This window comes from Grammomys surdaster, unplaced genomic scaffold, assembly GCF_004785775.1.
Source record: "Grammomys surdaster isolate TR1022 unplaced genomic scaffold, NIH_TR_1.0 125984, whole genome shotgun sequence".
Lineage (NCBI taxonomy): Eukaryota > Metazoa > Chordata > Mammalia > Rodentia > Muridae > Grammomys > Grammomys surdaster.
The window spans coordinates 2866227-2890206 of record NW_021620800.1 but is presented as its reverse complement, the minus strand read 5'-3'; the positions used below and the strand labels follow the sequence as shown (position 1 = coordinate 2890206).

At 48.1% G+C, this 23980-nt stretch overlaps 1 protein-coding gene across 1 annotated transcript; it reads left to right on the top strand.

The window, feature by feature from the left end:
• Window positions 1-1949: 1949 nt before the first annotated feature.
• Slc7a9 (solute carrier family 7 member 9) lies at window positions 1950-22296 on the top strand. The gene is made up of 12 exons (XM_028754207.1): window positions 1950-2036; window positions 4635-4782; window positions 5691-5933; window positions 6318-6443; window positions 6800-6899; window positions 8055-8099; window positions 8611-8734; window positions 9752-9855; window positions 16630-16726; window positions 17569-17718; window positions 20149-20323; window positions 22232-22296. The coding sequence occupies exons 1-12, from the start codon at window positions 1950-1952 to the stop codon at window positions 22294-22296; spliced, it is 1464 nt and encodes a 487-aa protein (XP_028610040.1).
• The last annotated feature ends 1684 nt before the right edge of the window (window positions 22297-23980 follow it).

Genomic DNA, 23980 nt, shown 5'->3' with positions numbered 1-23980 from the left:
ACTTCTCAGTCAGTGCCCTGGCTCTGGGGCAATTTGCATCCCTTGTCCTCTGGAAGGCCATAAAAGAGGACTCTGAAAAATACGTTCTTCCAACTCCAACCCCACAGCTCCCGCCCTGATCTTCCGTTCCATCCCACTCTTGAGGACGTAGTTAGATCTTACCCTGGGGGAGTTGGTGCTGTCACATTTAAATGAGGAGCTTTGGGACTGGAGAGAGAGGAGGCCTTGCTGGCTCCTGCCGGTCTGATAATGTGTCAGCTCCAGCTTCAGCTCCACTGCTGGTGTGAGAAAAGTGGGTGGGTGGTTGAGGCCAGTGGGACCGGTAGCCAAGACCCCCCCCCCCATTGAGTCGAGCCAGGGAATCCCTGGCTCCTCCCACTCAGATCGGAGACACAGGATTGGATCCTATCTATAGAGCTCTCTGGTTGCTGGCTCTCTCTGGGCCACAGTTTCCCCAAGCGGGAAGTGAAGATCAAAGGATGACTCTTTCTGTTCCTTTTCCCCCCTCTATGGTCCAGTGATCAAGTCCTGGGTTCCTTGAACAGCATGTGATAGGAACCTGAGGGCACTTGGCTGGAGTCCTGGTGAAATGGAGCACCCTGTTTGAGCCCTCCTTTCTTTGATGGGAAGGCCTCGCCCAACCTCCTACCTGCTCCTCCTGGAGCACCAGGACTCCTTGAAGGATTTCCTAGGAGGTAGCAAAACAACTAGGAAAGAAAGTTGCAGATTCAGCACTTTTGGTTAAGGAATCAGTCTCCAGAGCCAACCCAGTGAGATAGTAAAAGGCTGGTTCCAAAGTTTATTGCTGCGATTCCCCAGTTCTATGAGCGGTCTCCGTTCCTGCTCTCTGAAGAGATTTCTCCTCACAGGAAGTAACTGATCTGGAGGAATCCATGTTTTACAAAAATGATCTAGGCACAGATAAACACAACCAAAACGTTCCTGGGGAAACTGGACTTGTTGGATCCTCCTCTTTTGAGTCTGGAGGTGTCTATCTGGGCTTTGTTGCTTAGAAGGAAAAAAAAGGGGGGAGGTGGGTGTTTAATAATTACCTCTGTTGACCTCTGTACTTTCTGGCTTCCTCCACGCCTAGGCACAAGACATGGCCCTTCCTGGGAATTGGCCCTACAGTTGCCGGCTGGGTGGTGGTCAGCTGAGCGAGCATCATCGGCAAAGGTAAAGCCTGCTTCTTTCCAGCCTGGGACATAGTCAGAGAGGGGATTTAGACACAGGGTACCACCATCACCTCTCTATGTTGTACATTGAGCTGGTTTACTCCAACAAATCATCCCTGCCTTGGTAGGTTTCAGTATGTTTCAATTCTTTGTTTCTTTGTTTCTTTCTTCTTTGTTTCTTTGTTTCTTTCTTTCTTTCTTTCTTTCTTTCTTTCTTTCTCTCTTTCTGTTTCTTTCTTTCTTTCTTTTCTTCTTTTAAAGACAGAGTCTTTCTATGTATCTCAGGTTGGCTTGACTTGCTGGATAGCCCAGGCTGGCCTTGAACTTAACTATTTCCTACCTCAACTACCCCGGTGCTGGGAGTACAGTTAAATGCATTAACACGTATGTAATATGTAATAATGTCTTTATAGTTTTGAAAAACAGAAACATCGGGTCATGGAAGTAGAGCATATTTGAGATGTACTGGGGGCAGGGAGGAGGATACAAGGTAACTTTGGAAGAGCAGTGGGAAGCTGTGTGGCGTGGACAGCCTTCATGTCTGGTTTTCATCCTGGAGTGGAGCAGAGTATTCTGGGGGGGGGATGAAGGACTGTGCTCTGCTCAGAGAGAGCAGCTCCTTGCTTTTGGTCAACCACCTAGATGCCCAAGCCTGAGAGAGACCTTGTTGACATCCCACCCCTTCACCCGGGCACCACTCCACTTTGCATATTGTTTGCACTATCTGACCCAAGAGACTCTCCTTACAGCCCCTGGAGCTAGCAGTGGGCAACAATGGAGGAGACAAGCCCAAGGAGACGGAAAGAGGATGAGAAATCCATCCACAGTACTGAACCCAAGACCACAAGACTCCAGAAAGAGGTGAGGGGTTGGCAGGGTTGGGGTTGGGCAGCCAGTATTGGGGAGTGTTGGTGGTCCCTAGGCTCCACTGGTCCCTAGAAGAAGCACAGGATTGCTTGCTTGCTTGCTTACTGAACCAAGGTCTCGCTATGTAACTCTGCCTGGCTTGGTAGTATCCTAAGAATTGAGATGATGGCAAGCAGTGCATGGCAGCACCATGCCTGGCGATGTTTTATTGTTGCTGTTGTTTTTATAGTCTGTGTGTCAAGTCTTCCTGGAGCTGTAAACACAGCAGCTGTGAGCTACCATGTGGGTCCGGGGAATAGAACTTGGGTCCTCAGAGCAGTCCTCACTCTTAACTGCTGCATTGGCCCTCCACACCCAGGCTGACTTTAGTACGTTTAAAAGTGAACAGTCATCTGGACTTGTCTCTTGCACACCCACCAGTGAGTTCAGTGAACTCTTTTGAAGTTCATGTCTCTGTACTTAAAGTCCATGTATGCGTTTCTCTGTGTCAGCAAGCCATCTGACCTTACAGGGAGCCTGTAAACCAATGGTCCTTTCAAAAAGGATCAGAGAGGCCTCTGATGGCTGGTTCCCCTAGGCCTCCAGTCTCTTAACCGCAGCTGGCCGTCATCTGTCCCAGCTGTGGTGCTGGGGATGGTTGAGCCTCCAGCAACTGTGCTGCTGTGCACCAGAGAGCCCAAGCTAGCAGGAGAGGAGCTGACAGGTGGGACCAGCTGAGTGCACGGAGGTGCTGGGGCGGGGTGGGGGGGAAAGACTGAGTTCCAGGGTAAGAGTGGAGGTAAATTGGAGCTGGGCACGCCACTCAGCACCTGTCCCAGGTATGTAGACAGAGCAGGAGCCAAACAAAAAGGGCCACAAAGCCTTTTAGGCTCATGGATGAGGAACCAGGGCTCCAGAGCAGCTCATGGTAGGTTTTGAACTCCAGATGGCTTCAAGGGCAATGCTGAGGGTACCGTTGGGTCCCACTGCCTAGCAGTTAGAGGGTCTGGAGAGGGATGACATGAAACTATGTGGCCTGGTGGGGGATGGTATATCCCAACTGAGAGTCAGCATGGAGTCTTTGTCCCCAGCAGCCAGAATCTGGACAGTGACATTGTCTTCCCTGCCAGTTGGAGTCCTGATCCCTGTAGTATCTTCTTGGGACCCCATGACCCTGCAGCCACCCAGCATAGCAAGAAAATGCCAGGTGTCTACATTCAAGTGACCAGATGCTGAATGGCCACTGATGTCCAATTTGGAAGCTACCAGTCTCTCTGCTGGGGAAGGTTCTGGAGGTCTCCAGGGGCACTGAGACAAGCCCACACCCTGGGAGGGGCCGAGGAAAGAAAGGAAGCCTGGGCAGCTTCACCCAGCCTAATGCTGGATGGAAGCTGGTCTTGTTCCTCCTGAGTCTCCATTTGTGTTTGCAGAGTCCTGGGCAGCCTCAAGGGCCAGCAGTATTAAGCAGAAACCTGCGGCAGCTTTTTTCTTTTCTTTTTTTTCTTTTTCCATTTATTTATTGTTCCAACATTTATGTAAGCATTTGTAACCTCAGTCTTTGAGCTTTCGTGTATGAGCTTTTTTTCTTTATTTTGTAATTTTACTTAGGTTTTTTTCTTTGACTCATTAATTGGTATTAAGTTTATGCAAAATAAAATGTCCCGATTCCCCCCCCCCTTTTTTTCTTTTTGAGACAGAATCTCATGTAGGAAAAGCTTCAAACTCACCACATAGCCAAGGATAACCTCAAACTCCTGATCCCCCAGCCTCTACCTCTCAAGTGCTGGGATTTCAGGCCTGAGCCATCTGAGTGCCTTCCTTAAAAAAAATGGTTTTTTTTCCTAGAAAGCTCAGGCCTCTGAAGTGTCACCATAGGAGATTTTGTCACTGTCACCAGTGTTCTGTTCCTGGGAGGTTTCTACTGTTCATGTGGTCAGGACTCAGTCTTTGAGTCTTGTCTTGATGGTGGGAAACAATTTTTCTTTCTCCTTTTTTCCTTCCTTCCTTCCTTTCTTCCTTCCTTCCTCCCTCCCTCCCTCCCTCCTTCCTTTCTTTTCTTTTCTTTCTTCTCTGTCTCTCTCTGTCTCTCTCTCTCCCTCTGTCTCTGTCTCTCTGTCTCTCTGTCTGTCTGTCTCTCTCTCTCTTTCTTTCTCTCTCTCTCTCTGTTTCACTATGTCAGGCCGGCCTCAAAGTCAAGCCTCAGCTTTCCCAGTACTGGGAATGCTGACCATCACACCCATTGAAGGCTGTTCTGTTCTGACCAACCAAGAGCCATTTTCCACAGGTTCTTTCTTCTTTCTGGAGCCCTGATAACCAGATCAGTGTTTATATGGAATGCAGGAATCAAGCTCTGCTTTCCCTTCCTGGCTGTCTGCCTCAATTCCACCCTCCTGCCCAGTGAAATGGGTGTGATAGGGTATAGCCAAAGGCTGGGGCAGTTCTGATGCCTTAGTGTAAGGAAATGACCTGGTATTCCCGTGACAGCAGCACAGGGTGGAGATGCTGGGGCACGAGTCAGCTTGGGTTCTTGTGGCTACACTGGGGCCGAGGGGAGTCACCTCTGGCCCCGTGAACTCCTGGCTGGTAGAATTCGTTCTATTCTTGCATGTGCAGGTGGGGCTTCTCAGTGGCATCTGTATCATTGTGGGAACCATCATCGGTTCCGGGATCTTCATCTCCCCGAAGTCTGTGCTGGCCAACACAGAATCCGTGGGGCCCTGTCTCATCATATGGGCAGCCTGTGGAGTCCTGGCTACACTGGGTAATAGAGGGGACTCCCTGGTAACTGCTCCATCAAGGGTGGAGACAAGCCACACACAAGCACAGGGTCTCATTTGGTAGCCAGGGCTGGTCTCAAACTGTGGTATGTGTGTTGCAGGGGGTGGGGGTAGAGGACTGGAGGGGGGCTGTGGTTCCCAGTCCTCTGCTTCCTCCCTCTCACGGTGTCTAGACACCACTGCAACACCAGGCTGGAAGGATGAAGCAGAGCCCGGAGTGGGCAGGGTTTTGCAGGATCCCAGTCTGGCTGGGAGTGTGTGTGTGTGTGTCTGTGTGTCTGTGTGTATGTGGTGTGTGTGTCTGTGTGTGTGTGTGGTTCTCTGAGGATCTTAGTGTTACAGCTCTTTTAGACGAAGGCCTTCTCTGACAACCATCAGGGAAACACCTCTCTCAGAAGATCTTCGCTTGTGTGCATACCTTTATTCTGGGCTGGCTTGTATACATATACCTTATTCAGGGTGAACCTGGGGTACATATGGACCTTTGGAACATGGGAAGTGGTCCTTCTTAGGGTGAAGTTTCAGTGGCTAGACTTTAAAGTACTAGGAATGCCTCCTTTGCATGGAGAGGTGTTCCAGAACTTCCAGGTACTTGCTGGGGTGGGGATTGAATTTGTAAATCTGTCAAGGACTATTCAACCTTCCCCAGGTAGAGGGTATGAGGGAGTAGGGCTCCCCAGAAAAGTTTCTAAATGTTGGGATTATAGCCTTGCACTACCATGCCCAGCTGGGTTCCTTGCAGTGGATGTGTGGTAAATAAGGGTGAATCTGACTGCAGTTAAAGATCCAGCAACCAGAACCAGGCTATTCAGAATGTGAGCCCCTAAAGGAGGAAGACTCTGTGGAATAGGATGGAACCTCATAAGGAGGGGGGCTCCCTTCTGTGTTCCAGGCGCCCTGTGCTTTGCAGAGCTTGGCACAATGATCACCAAGTCAGGGGGTGAGTACCCCTATCTGATGGAGGCCTTTGGCCCCATCCCTGCCTACCTCTTCTCCTGGACCAGTCTGATCGTCATGAAGCCCTCATCTTTCGCCATCATCTGCCTCAGCTTTTCGGAGTATGTGTGTGCGGCCTTTTACTCAGGCTGCAAGCCTCCTACTGTGGTGGTGAAACTCCTGGCTGCTGCTGCCATCTGTGAGTGGGGATGGGAAGGGAAGACAGGGAAGGCTTGAATTGTTGGTGTCTTTGGGATTCTAATCTTGGCTCTTGCTGCCCCAGCACAGCAGACCTGCAGGGTTTGGTGAAGCAGGCCCAGGTTGGCTATCCTAGAAGATGTTGGGCAACCCCCGAGCCTATGGGAGGGGGCTATCCTGGGCTTTCCTTCTTGTTCAGGGCCTTCTCCTTCACAGTCTGAGATTGGACTTAATTTCAAGGATCAACATTGGTGTATTTTAATGTTGCTAAAGCTAGTTTGATCAATTCTACTCCCACTGTGGGGTGGGGGATAGAAAAGAAGGGATTTCCAGGACCTTGGGAAAAACCATGAATACAGAATGTTACCCGATTTGGGCCTTCCAGTGCTTATCACTACAGTGAATGCGCTGAGCGTGCGACTTGGCAGCTATGTCCAGAATGTCTTCACGGCAGCCAAGATGGTGATTGTGGCCATCATCATCATCAGCGGACTGGTCTTCCTGGCCCAAGGTGAGGTGCGGCAGGATGGGAGAGCAGACTCCACCTGGCATGTGACTTTTTGTCTTCTGGAGCAGTCTCGCCCACTAGCATGTGTGTTTTGTGGTTTACATATTTGCGCTTGCTTGCTAGCATTGATGGGTTGGTTGACTGATTGACGATGCAAGAACTTACAGCCCAGGCTTGTCTCTAACTTACAATGCTCCTGCCTCAGCATCCCGAGTGCTGGGATGACAGACATATACTATCACACATAGTTTTGGTTCTTTTAATAGGCGGGTCACAGCCATACTCTTCTTTCTGGTAGACAGGGGAATGAAGTCAATGTCTGGTCAGCTGACGTTCTTCGCTGCCTGGCTTAATTTCAGGAAATGTAAAGAACTTTCAGAATTCTTTTGAGGGTGCACAGACCTCTGTGGGCGCCATCAGCCTGGCATTTTACAATGGACTCTGGGCCTACGATGGGTGGTAAGCACTCCTGAAACATTCCAAGTCCACACTAGTGGGGTTTCTACGATGCTTTGACTTCAGCTGCCATAGAGAGCAAAGATGTCCCCTTTCTGGGGCACAGCAGCGCCTTTAGCTCCACCTTCACAGACCTTTGAATGAAGTGTTCAAACCCTGACCTTTGTGGGGTCACATGATCACCTTAACCCTTGGAACTGGCACCAGCCCCTGACAGTGCCCTGTGAGGGTGTAGTTGGTGAAGCCTTGTATAGAATCTTTACCTGGAGAATACCATCTGAGCTGAATGGAGGTAGCACAGGCTGCCCAAACACCTGACCAGACCAAGGATTTCAATGGTACTACCGCAGCAGTCCGGGAGACATTAAATGGACCGTGCTGTGTCCCTCAAGGCAGAAGCATGGCCATGGAGATGCTGGCCCTCCCCTGTAACCACTGGTACAGGGTTCATCCTTCTTTCAGCCTCTTTCCAGATTTTCAAAGTACCTTGAATATCCTTGGAAATTCCCATGATTTCCACAGAGAGCAAAGAAGTAACCCAGTGACAGACAGCTAGCTCTTGGCAGTTGCAAGGAAGACCTGTCACCACCAGGACCTAGGGAGCAGAAGTTACCCCACATTGGTGTGGAAAGCTCTCTTGGGCCTTTTTTCCCCTCAGCACTAAGTACTCCTTGCATTATTTTATTTTGTTCTATTTTTAATGTTCAGGATAGAACCTAGGGCTTTGTATATGCTAGGAAAGCAGTCTATTGACAAGCCACACCCCCTTGCCCCCACCCCTGACTCTCACTGGGGGATTCTAGGCAGGGGCTCTACCACTGACCCACGCCCCCAGCCCCTCACTGGGGGATTCTAGGCAGGGGCTCTACCACTGAGCCACGCCCCCAGCCCCTCACTGGAGGATTCTAGGCAGGGGCTCTACCACTGAGCCACGCCCCCAGCCCCTCACTGGGGGATTCTAGGCAGGGCTCTACCACTGAGCCACGCCCCCAGCCCCTCACTGGGGGATTCTAGGTAAACACTGATGCTTATCCATGTCATTCTGTCCCACAGTAGAAATCTTAAAATGAGCCAACATTTATCATTGCTCCACAAACCTAGCCAAGAGAAGTCATGTAGCACGTCACGGTGTCATCCTTGTTACTTTTCTTTGTCTAGGAACCAGCTCAACTATATCACTGAAGAGCTTAGAAACCCTTACAGGTAAGAGCATTGCGTAGGGGAGGAGGTGATGTTCCCACAGCGTATTTCTCTGTGGGCAGACAGTGGAGCTTCTGCCTCTTTCAACTGTTCTGTTATTCCATGAGCGTCTTCCATTCAGTCGATTGCCCTCCCAACCCCTGTGGGGGTGGAACCCAGGGCCTTGAGCATTCTGGGCAAGTGCTCTACCACTGGTCTATGCCCTGTTGCCAAGTGAACAACAGTACCCTATGTGCTCATTATCCCATTAGTCTGTCTCTGTTGGACAGTGGCATGGTTGGTAATCGGGAGGAAGAACGTTGACTTTATCTCTTCTTTATTTTGCTTTAAGCCATCCGATTCTCCTGTCCTGGAAATGCCTTTGAAAACGTCTCTCATCTCTGTTGGGGCTCCTGTGAATTAGAAGCAGGGTAGAGAGGAGGGAGGAAATAGACCAGTTGAAAAATGTCAGTAGTACCAGTTTCACAGGATGCTCTGGGGTGACTCTGGGTTCCTGTGTATTTGTCCCTCTCAGAAACCTGCCCATGGCCATTGTCATTGGGATCCCTCTGGTGACAGTATGCTACATCCTCATGAATATTGCCTACTTCACGGTGATGACCCCAACAGAGCTCTTGCAGTCTCAGGCTGTGGCTGTGGTAAGTGGCTGGTGCGGTGACCTTCGGAAGGAGGGAGACTCAGAGCGGATGGACTGGTCACATATCTAGGCTGGGGGTCCAAAGGCGATGGGTAAGACTGTCAACATGCAGCAGGCTGCGGCTTCTGGGTCCTCGGCCTCCTTCCCAGCTTTGTGTAGCAATGGCTGAAGGACTGTGGGCTGGAGTCCTCAGAGGAAGGAGGGAGAAGAATGCAATGAGTGAGAGGAGGTGACTTTAGTAATGGGTTGTGGGACCTAAGCTGACTAAGGGTACCAGGGCACCTAGGATGTAGAAAGACCCATGAACCTGACACTGGTGGTTAAAAGAAGGTCATGCCTGGTGAGGGGATCAAGGATGTATGCAAGGTAGGGCTAGGAAGTGAGGTAATTAAGATGAAGCAGGTCCAGGAAGTGAGGTAATTAAGGTGAGGCGGGGCCAGAAGTGAGGTAATTAAGGTGAGGTGGGACCAGGAAGTGAGGTAATTAAGGTGAGGCGGGGCCAGAAGTGAGGTAATTGAGGTGAGGTGGGGCCAGGAGTGAGGTAATTAAGGTGAGGTGGGGCCAGGAAGTGAGGTAATTGAGGTGAGGTGGGGCCAGAAAGTGAGGTAATTGAGGTGAGGTGGGGCCAGAAGTGAGGTAATCAAGGTGAGGCGGGGCCAGGAAGTGAGGTAATTAAGGTGAGGTGGGGACAGGAAGTGAGGTAATTAAGGTGAGGTGGGGCCAGGAAGTCAGTGAGGTGAGTTAGGGCCAAGAAATAAGATAAGTGAGGTTTGTCCGGGGAGGTGAGGTGGAGCTGGGAAACTGAGGTGAGAAGAAGTAGGGCCAGCAAGTGAGGGTCAGGACAATGAGAAGACTGACAGAGATGCCAGGGTGGTGGGCAAGGGTCCTGTCACTGGGCTGCTCTGAAGGCTTCTCCCTTTTCTCCAGTAGAGAGCCCCAGAGGCTGTGCACAGTAAAATGACATGGGGCTGTGGGTGCCGTGTGAGATCCCTCAGGATGGTACTCTGTTTTTCTGCAGACCTTCGGAGACCGCGTTCTCTATCCAGCGTCTTGGGTCGTCCCACTTTTTGTGGCGTTTTCAACCATCGGTGCTGCTAATGGGACCTGCTTTACAGCGGGCAGGTAGGGTACTCACTCCTTGTCACACTTGGGGACAAGAAAGTCAGTGAGGGACCCCCTACATCCTTAAGGCTCTCTGCTAGGTTAAACCCCACATTGGGGCTGAACCCAGAGCACACTGGGTACACAAACGTGTACAAACTCTGAAGTCTATGCAAGGGATGTGGCTCGATCCTCAAAGTAAAGTAGCCAGGAAGCGTGGACAGCCTTGCAGGATGGAATTGGGCATGACGTGTGCACTTTGGTGGTCCTGTGCTCTAAACTAGGGAACCTTGCCACTTTAGGACAAGGCAGAGGCAAAGGTCACTAGGTGAACAAGGCTTGTCTTTCACTTGGCACTTTCTTTCTTTCTTTCTTTTTTTTTTTTGGTTTTTCGAGACGGGGTTTCTCTGTGTAGCCCTGGCTGTCCTGGAACTCACTCTGTAGACCAGGCTGGCCTCGAACTCAGAAATCCACCTGTCTCTGCCTCCCAAGTGCTGGGATTAAAGGCCTGCGCCACCACCGCCCAGCTTCACTTGGCACTTTCTGTGTTGCATTTTTCTCCCCAGATGATCCTTCCTGAACATTCTGTCATGTTAATATCTGCATGGACTTGACCGGGAATTGACAGGCTTTCCTATAAATGAACAGATGTCAATGGCTGTAGGCTTGCAGGCTATTATCCGTGGAGCCCTGAACAGCTGTGGGGCTAACTGCATGAGCAGGTGTAGTTTGCCACTCTCTAGATCCCGCTGGCTGTGCTGTTTCTCTTTGCGAGGCATATGCTTTAACTAAGCCCCTGGTGATGGGCCAAGTGTGAGTTGTTTTTATGAACACTGTTGTGGGGAATGTTCTAGAACATGTCTTTGCCCAGGGTAGTGCTCTGAATGGATAGACTTCCAAGTGGTGCTGCCCAATATCACATGTTAAAAGTGAATCCACACTACAAAATAATTCTGCTAAAGCTACAGTGAAGTGTATATAGAGGCTAGCCCCCAACTTTCTCCAGGTCCTGTGTTCCATCTGTTGGACTCTAAGATCCAAAACCAGGGGACGCACTCCCACAGAAACACACACGGACGGGACTTGCTGCAACAACATGAGGTTTAATGATACCAGTGCACCGGGACTCTCTCGAATGCAGGCAAGAGAGCCCGGAACAAAGGCTGGGAGCAGTTCTTATACAGAGTTCATGAGGGCAACCACAAAGGACCACAAAGGCTGACCTTCCCAGGTCTCTAGGTGACTAAGATTCACACATTTCTTTTATGACAATTAGTGTCATAAAAGTTTGCCCAGGTTTACCACATTAAGGGCCCGGCTTCCTGATTACCTCTCATCTTGGTTCTCCTGGAATGTGTCTGTGTGTTCTGGGCCTTCCTCACCCGGAGGTGAGTTCCCTCCCCTATGGTCTGAGGAATGTTAATCAGCATCTCCTTTCTTCCTCTGAATGTTAATCTAGCAAGTGTCTTTTGACTAAGGAATGTGCCCCTCCTGGGATGTGTCCTGGGACAGTGGGGTTCTTTCAATTCTAAGTTCAAACCAAAAAGGACCGGAAAGTCCTACACATCTCTAGCAAGGAAGGAAGAGAATGGAGAGATGGAAAAAAAAAACCACTTTCAGTTAGTCTCGGGTCTTGATATTTATGTGTAAATGATGTTTTCTAATTAGCAACTAATTGCATGTGTTTCTGAGCTACACTGTGATGTTTTGATGTCTGGCTGTATTGTAGAATGAGGAAATTAACCTATCTACCACCTCCCATGCTTACTGGTTCTTTCTGGTGAGAACATTTCACACTAACTATTAGCAGTTTTGAAATATGCGTCAATAAAGCAGCAGTAGACATACGTGTAAACGTCTCTCTCTATAGTAGGATCCAAGAGTCCCTCAGGTATCTACCCAGCAGTGTTAAAGCTGGGCTATGTGAAAGACCTGGTTTGAGTTTTCTGAGGAGTCTCACACAGATTTCCAGTGACTGTACCAGTTTACAATCCCACTGATAGCGAATAAGGGTTCCTCTTTCCCCGAATCTTTGCCAGCATCGTTGAAATTTGTTTTCCTGTGGTCATCTTTGTTGTGTTTATAAAACGATAAAGAGATAAAGAGTATGTTCCGTGGGTGTGTGGAGAGGTATGGGGGAAGGGGACATCTCAGCAGGCCCATGCTGAGGCATCTCTTCTCCCTGAGGGACCAGCCACACGATGATATAGCAGAGAATAGAGTTTATTCAGGGCATGGAGAGGGGAGCTAGGAGGGTAATAGAGGCGGGGGGGGGGGTAGAGGAGTAGAGGCTGGCCATGACCATGTGGAGAGAGGGGGAAGGGAAGGGAGGAGGGGGCAGAGAGAAGCTACAGGCAAGAGAGCAAGAGAGTAAGAGGGTAAGAGAGAGAGGGGAGGGGGCAAGCAGCCCCTTTTATAGTGGGCAGGCCTACCTGGTTGTTGCCAGGTAATTGTGGAGGTGGAGTTTAGACAGTCTACTAACAATCTTGACTGGAATAAATGGAATCTCAAAGTAGTTTTCAGTTGCATACTGCTGTGGCTAAGGGTGCTGAACACTTTGTATCCATTTAATGATGCTTACTTGTGTATGCGCACGTGTGTGTCTGTGTGCGCATGCCAATGCTGCGGTACACGTGGAGGGGTCAAGTTTCAGGAGCCACTTCTCTCCTTTCACAGTGTGAGCCCCAGAGTCAAACTCCACTGCTAGGCTTGACAGCAAGGATTTTCGTCTGATGAGCTATTTTTCTACCCAACCAAGTGTGTTGAACACTTTGTTTGCAGACAGGGTTTCTCTGTGTAGCTCTGACTGTCTTGGAACTCGCTCTGTAGACCAGGCTGGCCTTGAACTCACAGAAATCTGCCTGCCTCTGCCTCCCAAGTCACCACAACTCCCCAGTTTGTTAAACATTATTTAAAGTGCTTATTAGCTGTTTGTATTTCGTTTGAGAATTCTTCATTCAATATCCCTTTTTAAAAATTGTTTCCTAGCTAATTTTTAAGTGGTTTGTGTATTCTAGATGTTAATTCACTGTCAGATGTGTGTCTGGCCAAGATTTTATCCCATTTCATGGTTTTCCTCTTCACCCTATTAACTGTTTTCCTTTGCTGTGTAGAAGGCTTTGAATTTCACTATTTTCCATTGGTCAATTTTCAGAGTCTTTCAGAAAGTCCTTACTTATGTCTGTTTCTTGAAGTGTTTCTCTTCCTTTTCCTCTGTTTTCAGAGTTTCATGTCCTATATATGTAAATTTTAGTTATCTAATGTATGAGTGCCCTGCTGCATATACATCCACCTGCCTGAAGAGGGCATCAGATTCCCTTATAGATGGTTGTGAGCCACCATGTGGTTGCTGGGAATTGAACTCAGGACCTCTGGAAGAGCAGCCAGTGCTCTTAACCACTGAGCCATCTTACCAGCCCCCATCATGTTTTATATTAAGGTTTTTGATCCACTAGGAGTTGATCCAGCTCTCCTCCTCCCCCTCCCTACAAAGTACTCCCCCTGAGTACCCCTAGTACTGGTGTTATAGGCATTCGCCACCATGCCTGGCTTTCCTCCCCTCAACTTTGGTTAAATTTTTTTTTTGACAATTTCATACATGCACCTACTGTGTTCTTGTTATCGTTACTGCTGACACCCTTTGAACCCCACCCAAACCCCTTCTAGTTCCCTTTCCCAATTCATGTGTTTTAGCCAGGGGCATTTGTGAGATTATTTGGAAGCCAGCATTTGGAGGCTGGTTGAGTAAGAACATATCTGAAAATGCGTTTTGGTATGTTCTATTTTCTTCCTTGCTGTTGACTTATGGTCTTCCTTAGTATCAAGAGAACCTTCTTTATGACAATAGTAATACCTGATTTTTTCCCACCCCTTTTCCTGCCTTTTATGGTGAGATGCATTTCTCCGAGCCAACAGAGAAATGATGCCTACTTTAAAATTTATTGGTTTATTGAGACAGGGTTTTTCTCATTGCCCTGGCTGTCCTGGCACTCACTATACACTGGTATGGGCTTGAACCCATACCACCTGCCTCCTGAGTTAGAGGTATGTGCCATTAGACCCGGCATGAGTCCTCCCTTTTGATTCAGTCTTCTAGCGTGTATCTTTTGATTAGGGAATTGAGACCATTTATATTCAGTCACTGGAACGTGTGCCTGCCATTTTTCTGGTTTCGTAGTGGTTGATGGTTTCCAGTCTTCTGATTATTCTAGCATGGATTGTCCTTTCCTGTGGCCTCATGGGTGCAGTCATCTCTCCCTTCAGTTCAAAAGATTCCTTCAAGTATCTTTTGTCGAGTTGGCTCAGCTGTCACGAGTCCCTTTAGCCTGTCGTAGGCAGCTTTCTGTCTCCGATTATGATAGTACCTTTGCTGGGTTGGCAATCATCTTTCAGTACTTGAAAGGCCTCATTCCAAGCCCTCTTAGCTTTATAAAAAATGACATTTGTGTGCCTCGAGTACGGGTTCACACATGCCGTGTGTGTGTGTGTCTCTGTGTGGGGTGGTCAGAGAACATCTGGGAGTTCTATCATATGGGTTCTGGGGCACACACTGGTTAACAGGCTTGACAGGCCCTTTTCCCACTGAGCTATGGGTCTTAGCAGCCCCTCCTGCTGCCACTGCTCTGGGTCCACTGTTACACAGGAGCGGGTGCTTCTCTCCTGCCTCTGTCAATACACATTTTATTGACTTCACTCTGAGGCATCCTTTCCGGCCTTGGGACACTGACATCTTGTGATCATTCAGTCTTTAAACTCAGGCATGAACTGTGATTTTCCCCCAAGGATTTTTTTTTAAGTTTTTGATTATCGTGTTTATTTTAAAAATCACTGTATAGTTTTTCATGCTATTATGACATCTAGATCTTTGAATGTCATGTTCCAGTAGTTTTTTTGGTAGTGGATATAGGTACAAATATTCTGAGAGTCTTACTTTGTAACCCTAGCTAGCCTGGAACTCACTATGTAGACCAGGCTAGTCTCAAACTCACAATGATCAGCCTGCCTCTGCCTCCCCAGTGCTAGGATTAAAGGTGTGCACCACCACACCTAGTTTACAGATGCAGTTTTGACATCTGTGCTGCTGTAAGTTCCTTCAGACTTTTGCTCTTGTAATTTTACCTCTTGTAAATATAAAGTCATGCAAGCATCGCCTGTAACTCAGTTCTAAAACATATCCAACACTTCTCTAATGGTTGTTTTATAGAGATTTTTGTTACTTCTTCCATCTCTAGCCTTGGGAAGATCCACTTCCTGCCTCCGTCACTGTGCTCGCTCTAGTTCTTACATCTAAGTGTTTGTAACTGACTCAAGGTAGAATGCTCTTGAGTTCATCCAAACTGCAGTGTCAGGGCTTTCCTTTTCCTTGCTGTGTAGTACTCTATTGTATGGTGAGTACTTTATCACCAGTTGAACCTTTGGGTTATTTCTATTATTGGCGGTTAAGCATCATGCCGTTATGAACATTCATCTTTGTATTTTACGTAGAGTACATTTTCATCTTGGTTAAATTCTAGGTATAGAATTGTAAACTCACGTAACTTAATTGATTTTTTAATAGAAACTCTACAAGTTTACTTAGATCGTAGAGCCCAATTATGTATTTGGAAGAGAAAAGTAGAACCTATTTTTATGAAGTTAAGGCAATGGTATTGGTTAGGATGTGACTCAGTGGCAGAGCCTGTGCTTAGCATATGCAAAGTCCTTTTTTCATTCTTAGAACAATAAAGAAAAAAGGACTAGTATATTAAATAAGACTTGGCTGATTTTCTTAGTTGCTTACAACATTAGGAAAATTATGTTGTAGACATTTCTCTTATCAAAAGACTTAATGAAGAACATGTCCTTACATAGTCAGTACCTCCTCCTAAACTATGACTATATTTCAAAGAGGCTGCCAGAAAGTTCTGGGTAGGTATCTTTGGCCTGGTAATTTTTACTAAACTGTAACTAGAAATTGTGGTCTTTATTGACATCAATACTTAATATTTTATTTAGAATTTTATGGTCAATTACATATCTGTGTGTCTGTCAGCATGTACATGTGGGTGGAACATCTGTAGATGTAGGAGGCATCTGAGTCCCTGGAAGCCACAGTTATAGGCAGTTGCAACTCACCCAGAATGTGCTGTCAATTCCTGTCAGGTCCTCTGCAAGAGCAGTCTGCACCCTTTAACTACTGAGCCGTCTCTACAGCCCCCATTTGATTATTTCTGTGAGTGTGTATTCGAGTGCCAAAGATGTCAGATCCCATTGAACTGGAGTCGCAGGCAATTATGAACGGCCTGCCATGATTACTGGAAACTGAGTTCCCGTCCTCTGGAAGATCAGCAAGTGCTCTTAAATGCTTAAGCGTGACAACTTTCTCATAGGTATTTTAGATTTTTTTTCCTTTTCTCTGCTTCACATCTTAAACTGATTGCCAGATGAAGAATTTGGAAGGGGAAGAGGTCTGTCAGTTTTCTCTGTTCAGGTACCCCTAATACATCTTGAGAACATGGGGACCCCAAAGGCTCAGGTCTGTTAAGTTTCCTGGCCCCCAGCTCCACACCCTGGTCTAGTTTTCACATTTTCTTTCTTGCATAAGTCTTGGGAGTTGAGCAGGTAGCTACTCATAAACCACGTCTCCCCTGCCCAAATGTCCTCCATGGTACCAGGATGCTGTGTGAGTTCCTCACAGGTGCAGCTAACCTTCACACGTGCTCACCCTCCAGCCCCTAGCAGACAACAGTCTATCAGAAGACGGCCTTGCTGGCAACCTCAGAGGTGTCCTCTCTGTTCCCTGTATTGTTCTTTCAGGCTCATCTATGTGGCGGGTCGGGAAGGCCACATGCTTAAGGTGCTCTCCTACATCAGTGTCAAGCACCTCACGCCGGCTCCTGCCCTCATATTTTATGTAAGTATGGATTCCACCCCAGATAGCAACAGAAAGCAGAGGGGTCTCTTGCCAGGAGATCCAGTAGAGCTGTGCTGCTGAGCCCAGGCTTTCTGAGAGAGCCAGGCTCTCTCATTCCTAGACACAATCCAGAAGCTTCCAAGCCTCAAGCCTCTGCGCTGCACCCTGTTACCTACATGGATGGACTTATCTGTTCTGAGGCAAATGACAGGAAGGCCTATAGCTCCAGGGAGGGGAATAAGGTCCTTCACAGTGGTTGGATTATCCCCCATGGCTGTGGTTTCTTGGTGACAGGTAGGCCTGGCTCAGGGCCAGGACACTGACTCCGCTCATGTTCATTTCCCCACTTACTCTGAAGATGAGGAAACAGACCCAGGAACTGGGTCACAAGTACAGTCATGACCAGTCCTGAATTGCGTCATAGTAAAAACTCTCCTGTTAAAGCCATCCTTATAAAGCTGGTGTACATGTGTGTGTGTATGTATATTTTTTTTCTTGCTTAAAATCGTGACTTTAGATCAGACATGATGACTATACCCAGCACTCAGGAGGCTGAGGCAGGAAGATCACAAATTTCAGGTCAGCCTGGATTATAGAGCAAGACTGTGCATATGTGTGTGTATGCGTGCATGTAAGAGCGCAAATATCCAAGGGCACTTCACAGACTCAAAGCTTTTGTTCAGGTTTTTCCTGTGGAGCCTTGAGAACAGATATCACGGTGGGCCAGCCTGCTGGGAGACAGAGAAAGTCTGCAGGAGAGGCTGCTGCCTTAGCCTTCTGTGAGGACAGGGACAATGTCTGTCTGCACTGGCAACCTAAAACACGACTCTTCCTCCCACTAGGGTATAATAGCCACCATTTACATCATCCCCGGGGACATCAACTCCTTAGTCAATTATTTCAGTTTTGCTGCATGGCTGTTTTATGGTCTGACAATCCTAGGACTCATTGTGATGAGATTCACGAGGAAAGACCTAGAGAGGCCCATCAAGGTGAGTCTGTGCTGACTGTCACAGCAGCTTTGGTTGCTGGAAAGAACTGGAAGGCAGCCATTTCTAATGCTCTTCATCCCGACTGCTCTGCTGTTGGGCATCCCTTGCTCATTTCAAACAATACTTTATGATCCACGCAGTCACTGGGGCACTCACTCACCAAGCTGTAGAGGGGATCCACATCCTACCTGCACCCCGTCCTGACAGGCCCTGGCTTCTCCCACATGCTTACACACTGATCAGGACTTTGGAACTGGCTCTGCTTCCAGCCTGTGTATATGTACAGTGTGCCCCAGTCCTTCCACGTGCACAGGCTGATGCATGCCTACGAACCCATGAGGACGTACGATGAACACCCATGTTACTTTATGCTTCTGGAAATGGATAAGTGCCAATCTAAGAAAGGTGTAGGCAAGAGGAGGGCTGCAGTGGGCAGGAGGAGCAGGGTAAGGGCTCAGTTAGCTTAGGGCTCTGTTGCTTAGCGCTGTCTGATGGTCCAGTGGCATCTCGGGTATTTACCCTCCACATCTAGGGTTCATTTAGCATTTCCAGCAGGCAAGATCATGGCGGCAGTATAAGTTTTTAGTCTTCACAAACCCCCTCATAAAAACAGACAGCGATAAAATACCCAAGGGGGAAGTCTCATAGCCAGTATCATCAGCACATGAGAAAATGGGCGATCGCCACAACCCAAGACTGGGCATGACGGAAGCACTGGTTTCCCAGCATCCACATGCTCTAGGATGGACACGCTTCGTGGGGCCCACTAGTGGAAGTGTGAGAGCAATATAACAACCTTCTCCTCCAGAGTCTTAGGATTTCCTCACAAAGCCTCCTTTCCAGGCCAGAGGCGTTTCTAGAACCATGGAAGAAGACAGCAGCTGGAGACAGAAGAGCATCAGGGCACAGCTGGGGAGGAAGTCCCCAGGGAGGGACATCAGAGCACATTGGGAAGCACCCTGGTATCCCTAAGGAGCACAGGAACAAAGACGCATGCAAGGGACCAGGAACTGGGAAGGAGAGGGAACAGTACCAGACACAGATAACACGTGTCCGAAAGGAAATGAGTAAGCCAAGCAGAAAACATTTCTAACTCAAGTATAAGAAAGAATCCCTGCAAAAGAGCGGAGTGGACAGTTCTAAAGCCATACATCCCTGGGGAGGGAGGGGTGGCTGGAGGTAGGACTCCACTCTCCAGACAACATTGAAAAGCACATGCTTCCAGGGGAAGGCTGGAGCTAGTACAGCCGACAAAATGTTTTCTGGTACAAATTATGGAACTTTAAAAATGCCTTGGACATCCACTTCTTTCTTGTCTCTGCCTCCATCCCCAAGTCACTTCTACAGTAGAGGGAAAAGACCCCTTTGATCACACTCGGACCAGAAGACAATCAAGTGCTACCCAAGGGGAGAGGATGCAAGCCAGTCTGCTGTCCAGTGAAACTGACCTTGAAGAATGGACCCCATGGAGGGATGCAGGAGGACTTCCTGCAGCCTCAGCACTCAGAAGCAGAAAGGGAAGACTGCCGTGAGCTCAGTTCAACAAGGATATGTCTATCTACATGAGACTTTGTCTTGGGGAATCGGGAGGTACAGAGAGAGGAGGGGAGGAGAGAGAAATATCAGGCAAATGAATAGAAAATAGATTGCGATCTTATCAGATAAGTACCCAGATTCAAAGCATTAAGACAAAAACAAAACAAAAAAAACCATCACCACCCCCCAACTCATTAATAAAAGCCAGAATGCACAGCTCTGAGATAGCAGTGAAGAAGCCTATTCACCAGTTTACCAGCAACTGGTAAATTCACAAAGCTGCAGGAGACACGGAATCAAAGCCACTGACAGGCAGCTTGGAGACACACACCTTAGTCTGCAGCAGGTCCAGACTCATCATTGGTAAAAGCCACTGAAGGCCTGAAGACTAAAGCCAGGTGGAGAGCAGCCTAGGTTCAGAGCCTAGACACTCCCATAAGATCTGAGCAAGCACAGCGACCTGCCTCTTCAAAGATGTGGGTAGTCGGGTACGATTGTCCTATGGTGTTCCAGCCGAAGTGTTCCTTCTTTCACCTGCAGCCACTTGTTTGCAGAAAGGGAGCCTTAACATACAGCGGAAAAGCCACACAGAGCTAGGGTCAGACACTCCATGCCATTTTTCTAATCTGACGGAACACAGGAGGCAAGGGAAGGGAAGGAATATGGAATTTGAAAGCAGGCAGCTTTAATTTGGCAGAGACGTAAACTTTCTTTATATTCAAATGAAGCATCTGCTTTTTCACATTCTAGTAAAGACAAGACAAAGGTGGGAGAGGCGAAACGATGGACAAAGTTTTGCTGGGCTTCACCACGCCTGTCTTGTTTCTAACAGTTTCAAGGGGAAACAGGAGCCGTCTCATGCCCACGTGTTGGTGTTCTCTGTTCTGCTTGCAGGTGCCTATCTTCATCCCTATCCTCGTGATTCTCGTATCTGTTTTCTTGGTTCTGGCTCCAATCATCAGTCAGCCGGCCTGGGAGTATCTCTACTGTGCACTGTTTATACTGAGTGGACTTATATTTTACTTCCTTTTTGTCTACTACAAGTTCGGATGGGCCCAGAGGATATCCAGTAAGTATCAACAGAAGGGCATAAGGAACGCACACTGGCTTGACTCAGCACTCCACATTTCCTCTTCAGCTGCATGCTCCCCACTGTCGCCCTCGGACCCACCCCTGCTGTCCTCTGTTCCTATCAATTACTGTAACAAGGAGGCGGCAGAAGTACCATTGTGTATTGCCAAATACACATTCACTGCCAACGGTTTTCCATGACAACCACACTGAGGGGGTAGTTTACAGGCGTCTGCAGTCTCGTCAGATGAGGTCTTTCAGAGCATGGCCTTTACTGTTGTTGCTATTTTGAGGCCAAAGTTACCCCAAAGTGACAGGTAGAACCAGAACCAGGTACAAGACAGAGGCCTGAATCCCCTCCCCCCAGCCACAGGTCTCTGTTCTGCCGTCCTTGTCCTCAGCTGTTTGGGCAAATGTTTTAAAAATCTAGTTGCATTTGCTCTGTTTCTACATGGAAAGTAAGGTGTCCAACACCACTATCAGAAGCCGAACTACACCTGGTTTTGTGTTTGGAGACAGGGTCTCACTGTGTAGCCTAGGTTGGTATCCCAACTCTTGGTCTTTCTGCCTCAGCCTCCTGGAGCTGGGGTTCCAGGCGTTGTGTCCTGCACTCAGTGCTGCTTCACTTTTAAAGTCTATCATATTTAGTGTTTTGCTATAGAGCAGATTTGGTCCCAAGAAACTCCAGACTCAAGGCTCCTGAGCATCCGTAGGTAGTGATGGAACTGTAGCATGTCTCCTCACTGTATGATGTCCCTTAAGGACAGGGACTGGGCTGTGCAGTTTAATCCTGGATCAGGCACAGGGTGTTGTGTACTACAGTCACTTAGTGTTAACTGAGTGTCTGTGATTAGAACCTGTCTCTTCCAGCTGGGCATTGCAAGCCGGGAATCCCAGTACTGGGGCAGAGGTAGGAAGGTTACACAGAGAAACCATTTCAACAGAAACAAAAAAAGAAAACCTGTTTTATTTATTTACTTATTTTTCTGTGTAGCTCTGGCTGACCTGGAACTCACTCTAGAGTAGGTTGGCCTTGAACTCACAGAAATCTGCCTGCTTCTACCTCTCAAGTGCTGGGATTAAAGGCATGTGCCCCCACTACAGGACTTTGAAAAAAAACCTACCTTTTAAGTATAATGTCTGGCCTGCAACTTAAGACAGAGGCGTACAGTTGAGAGCCGAGTGAAGCTGCAGATGGGGAGGGCCACCGTCAGCTTGAGCAGCGCCAGACATCCTCTCCCCATGCTGACTCAGCTGTCAAAGCTGGTACCTCACTTACCTCATAGGGATGCAAGAACCAAGAGGGAGAGCTTATTTCCTGTTGACCAAAGTAAAGTATGATGTTTCCCTTTCCTGGGGTCACTAGCCCCTCACCTCTTCAGAGAGCGTGAAGCCTGCAGAAAGCTAAGGACAGTCAGCATCAGGTCACAGCTGATTGGCCTGATGGATTAACTGTAGCCTAGAAAACCAAGCTGCTCACTGGACCATCTGCTAAGGCCTGATGACAAACCAATATAATCACAACTATCAGGAGGCTGAGGAGGACTGAGGCCAGCCTGGGCTACACAGCAAAACCTTGTCTCAAACAAACAAAAACATTGAATTAGTCTAAGGTGGTGAAAACAAAATGAACAATTTATATTTTAAATAAAATGTCATCCTGATTATTGCAGATTCATCCATGCTTTGCAGCAGATACATATGGTTGAGTCACAGAATGTAGGTCTTTGGTAGGAAGTAACTTACCTCGGAAGAACCCACACAGTGACTAGGGCACTTCTGACTGTCAACTTTAGGTGTCCGTGATGCAGGGTCTAGCTGATGACACATCACTGGAGTCAAAGCAGTGAAGCCTCGTGGCCACTCTGCTCTAACTGCACCTATGCCTTGGCTTCTTATGTTCCAGGGCCGGTTACCAAGCACCTGCAGATGCTGATGGAAGTTGTCCCGCCAGAGAAGGACCCAGAGTAAAAGGTCCATCACTCGTAGCCCAAAGCTATGATCAATTTATTTTTGTAAGCAATTATTTGTGATTATTTCTTCCTGATGTTTTTCTTAATGAAAACCTGTATTCAGATATTTGTTAAATATTATTTTTAGCAATCCCTAATTCTGTGAGTTAAGGGTCTTAAATAGAGGTAAGGTATGTTTTCTGACATCATCAGGAGTGCTGGATGTGGTGGCACATGCCTCTAATCCTAGCACAGGCAGGTGGACCTCTGTGACTTTGAGACCAGCCAGGACTACATTTGAGACCCTGTCTCAAAACAAACAAAAATCAAATAACAGAAACCCCTAAGTTACCAGGAGCTGTTACCCATTACCCGACAGGATGGATGGCTTGGGAAGGCTGCATAGTAGCATGCCTGCTGCTGCAGAAGTACTAAGTAATAAATAGCAAGGCACAGCACCTAACGAATGATAGGGAGCTGGGCAGCAGCTCAGGCTAGCCTAGCACAGGCAAGGCTCTGTGTCTGTTACAAACAGAACAGGCAATCCCCAAACTCACCCCAAGCTGCTGCTCACAGATCACTGGCAGGTTTCGCCTTGCTTTCCTCCTGCTCAGCATCCCATTTTTTACCCTGTGCTGTGCTGTGCATGGCTGGCCTGCCCCCTGCAACTGTCCAAGGCAACTCTGCTGGGGTCAGTATCACACGTACCCCCAGCTTACTGTCTTTACTGGCATTTACTTTCTAGAAAGTGTGAATGTTCCTTTGCATTCAACACAGAACAAAAACCCGTGAACAACATGACACTGGAGTTTTATTGATAACCCACCACAAGACGCTCGTATCCTATGGGAGCAGTTCGAGCACAGACTTTCAAGTCTTTCCATATCACATTCCAGAGAGTGTCTGTCCTCAGTCAGCACAGTTTAATACACTACAGAAAAGCAATGGCTCGTGTTTGCACAGCTAGTCTCCCATGTGCTACAAGATGTTGCTCAGAGGTTTAAGTATTGGAAAATCTGATCACCTGAAAAAAAAAATGATATCAACAGAGCCGTGCCCCATTTCCTTGGGTCTTCTGAGAGCACGCCACTTGCACTCAATGTGCAGTACCACCACAGCCCTCCCCCAGCTGGGTGGACCTGCATCCATACAAATGGACACCGACCACGCCCAGCCTCACAGTTGAATTGTTCCAGCAAGACACCATGCTTCCTGCTGTCTCAGGAGCCACTTTGCATTATGGCCACTCTGATACCGGCCTATCAACCTGAGAGTCATAGCAGCAAAAAGGATTTCCTCCTGGTAGCTGCCCAGGCTGGGCAGTCTCTGACTGCTGGGCACAGGTCTGACCTTCCTCACAGTCACTATGAAAGCCAGGTGCCCACCCCACAACACCCTGAACTCTTTAAAGTCAATTAAGAATTTCTCAGCTGGGCAGTGGTGGCGCACACCTTTAATCCCAGCACTTGGGAGGCAGAGACAGGCGGATTTCTGAGTTAGAGGCCAGCCTGGTCTACAGAGTGAGTTCCAGGACAGCCCGGACTACACAGAGAAACCCTGTCTCAAAAAAAACAAAAACAAAAACAAAAAAGAAAAACAACAAAAAAAAGAATTTCTCATTGTCAACCATGGCAGGGCCACACAGTGAGAGTAGAAGTCACTTTCCTGGTGAAAAGGGTTAGCTTGTGTGTCTGGTTCTGTCT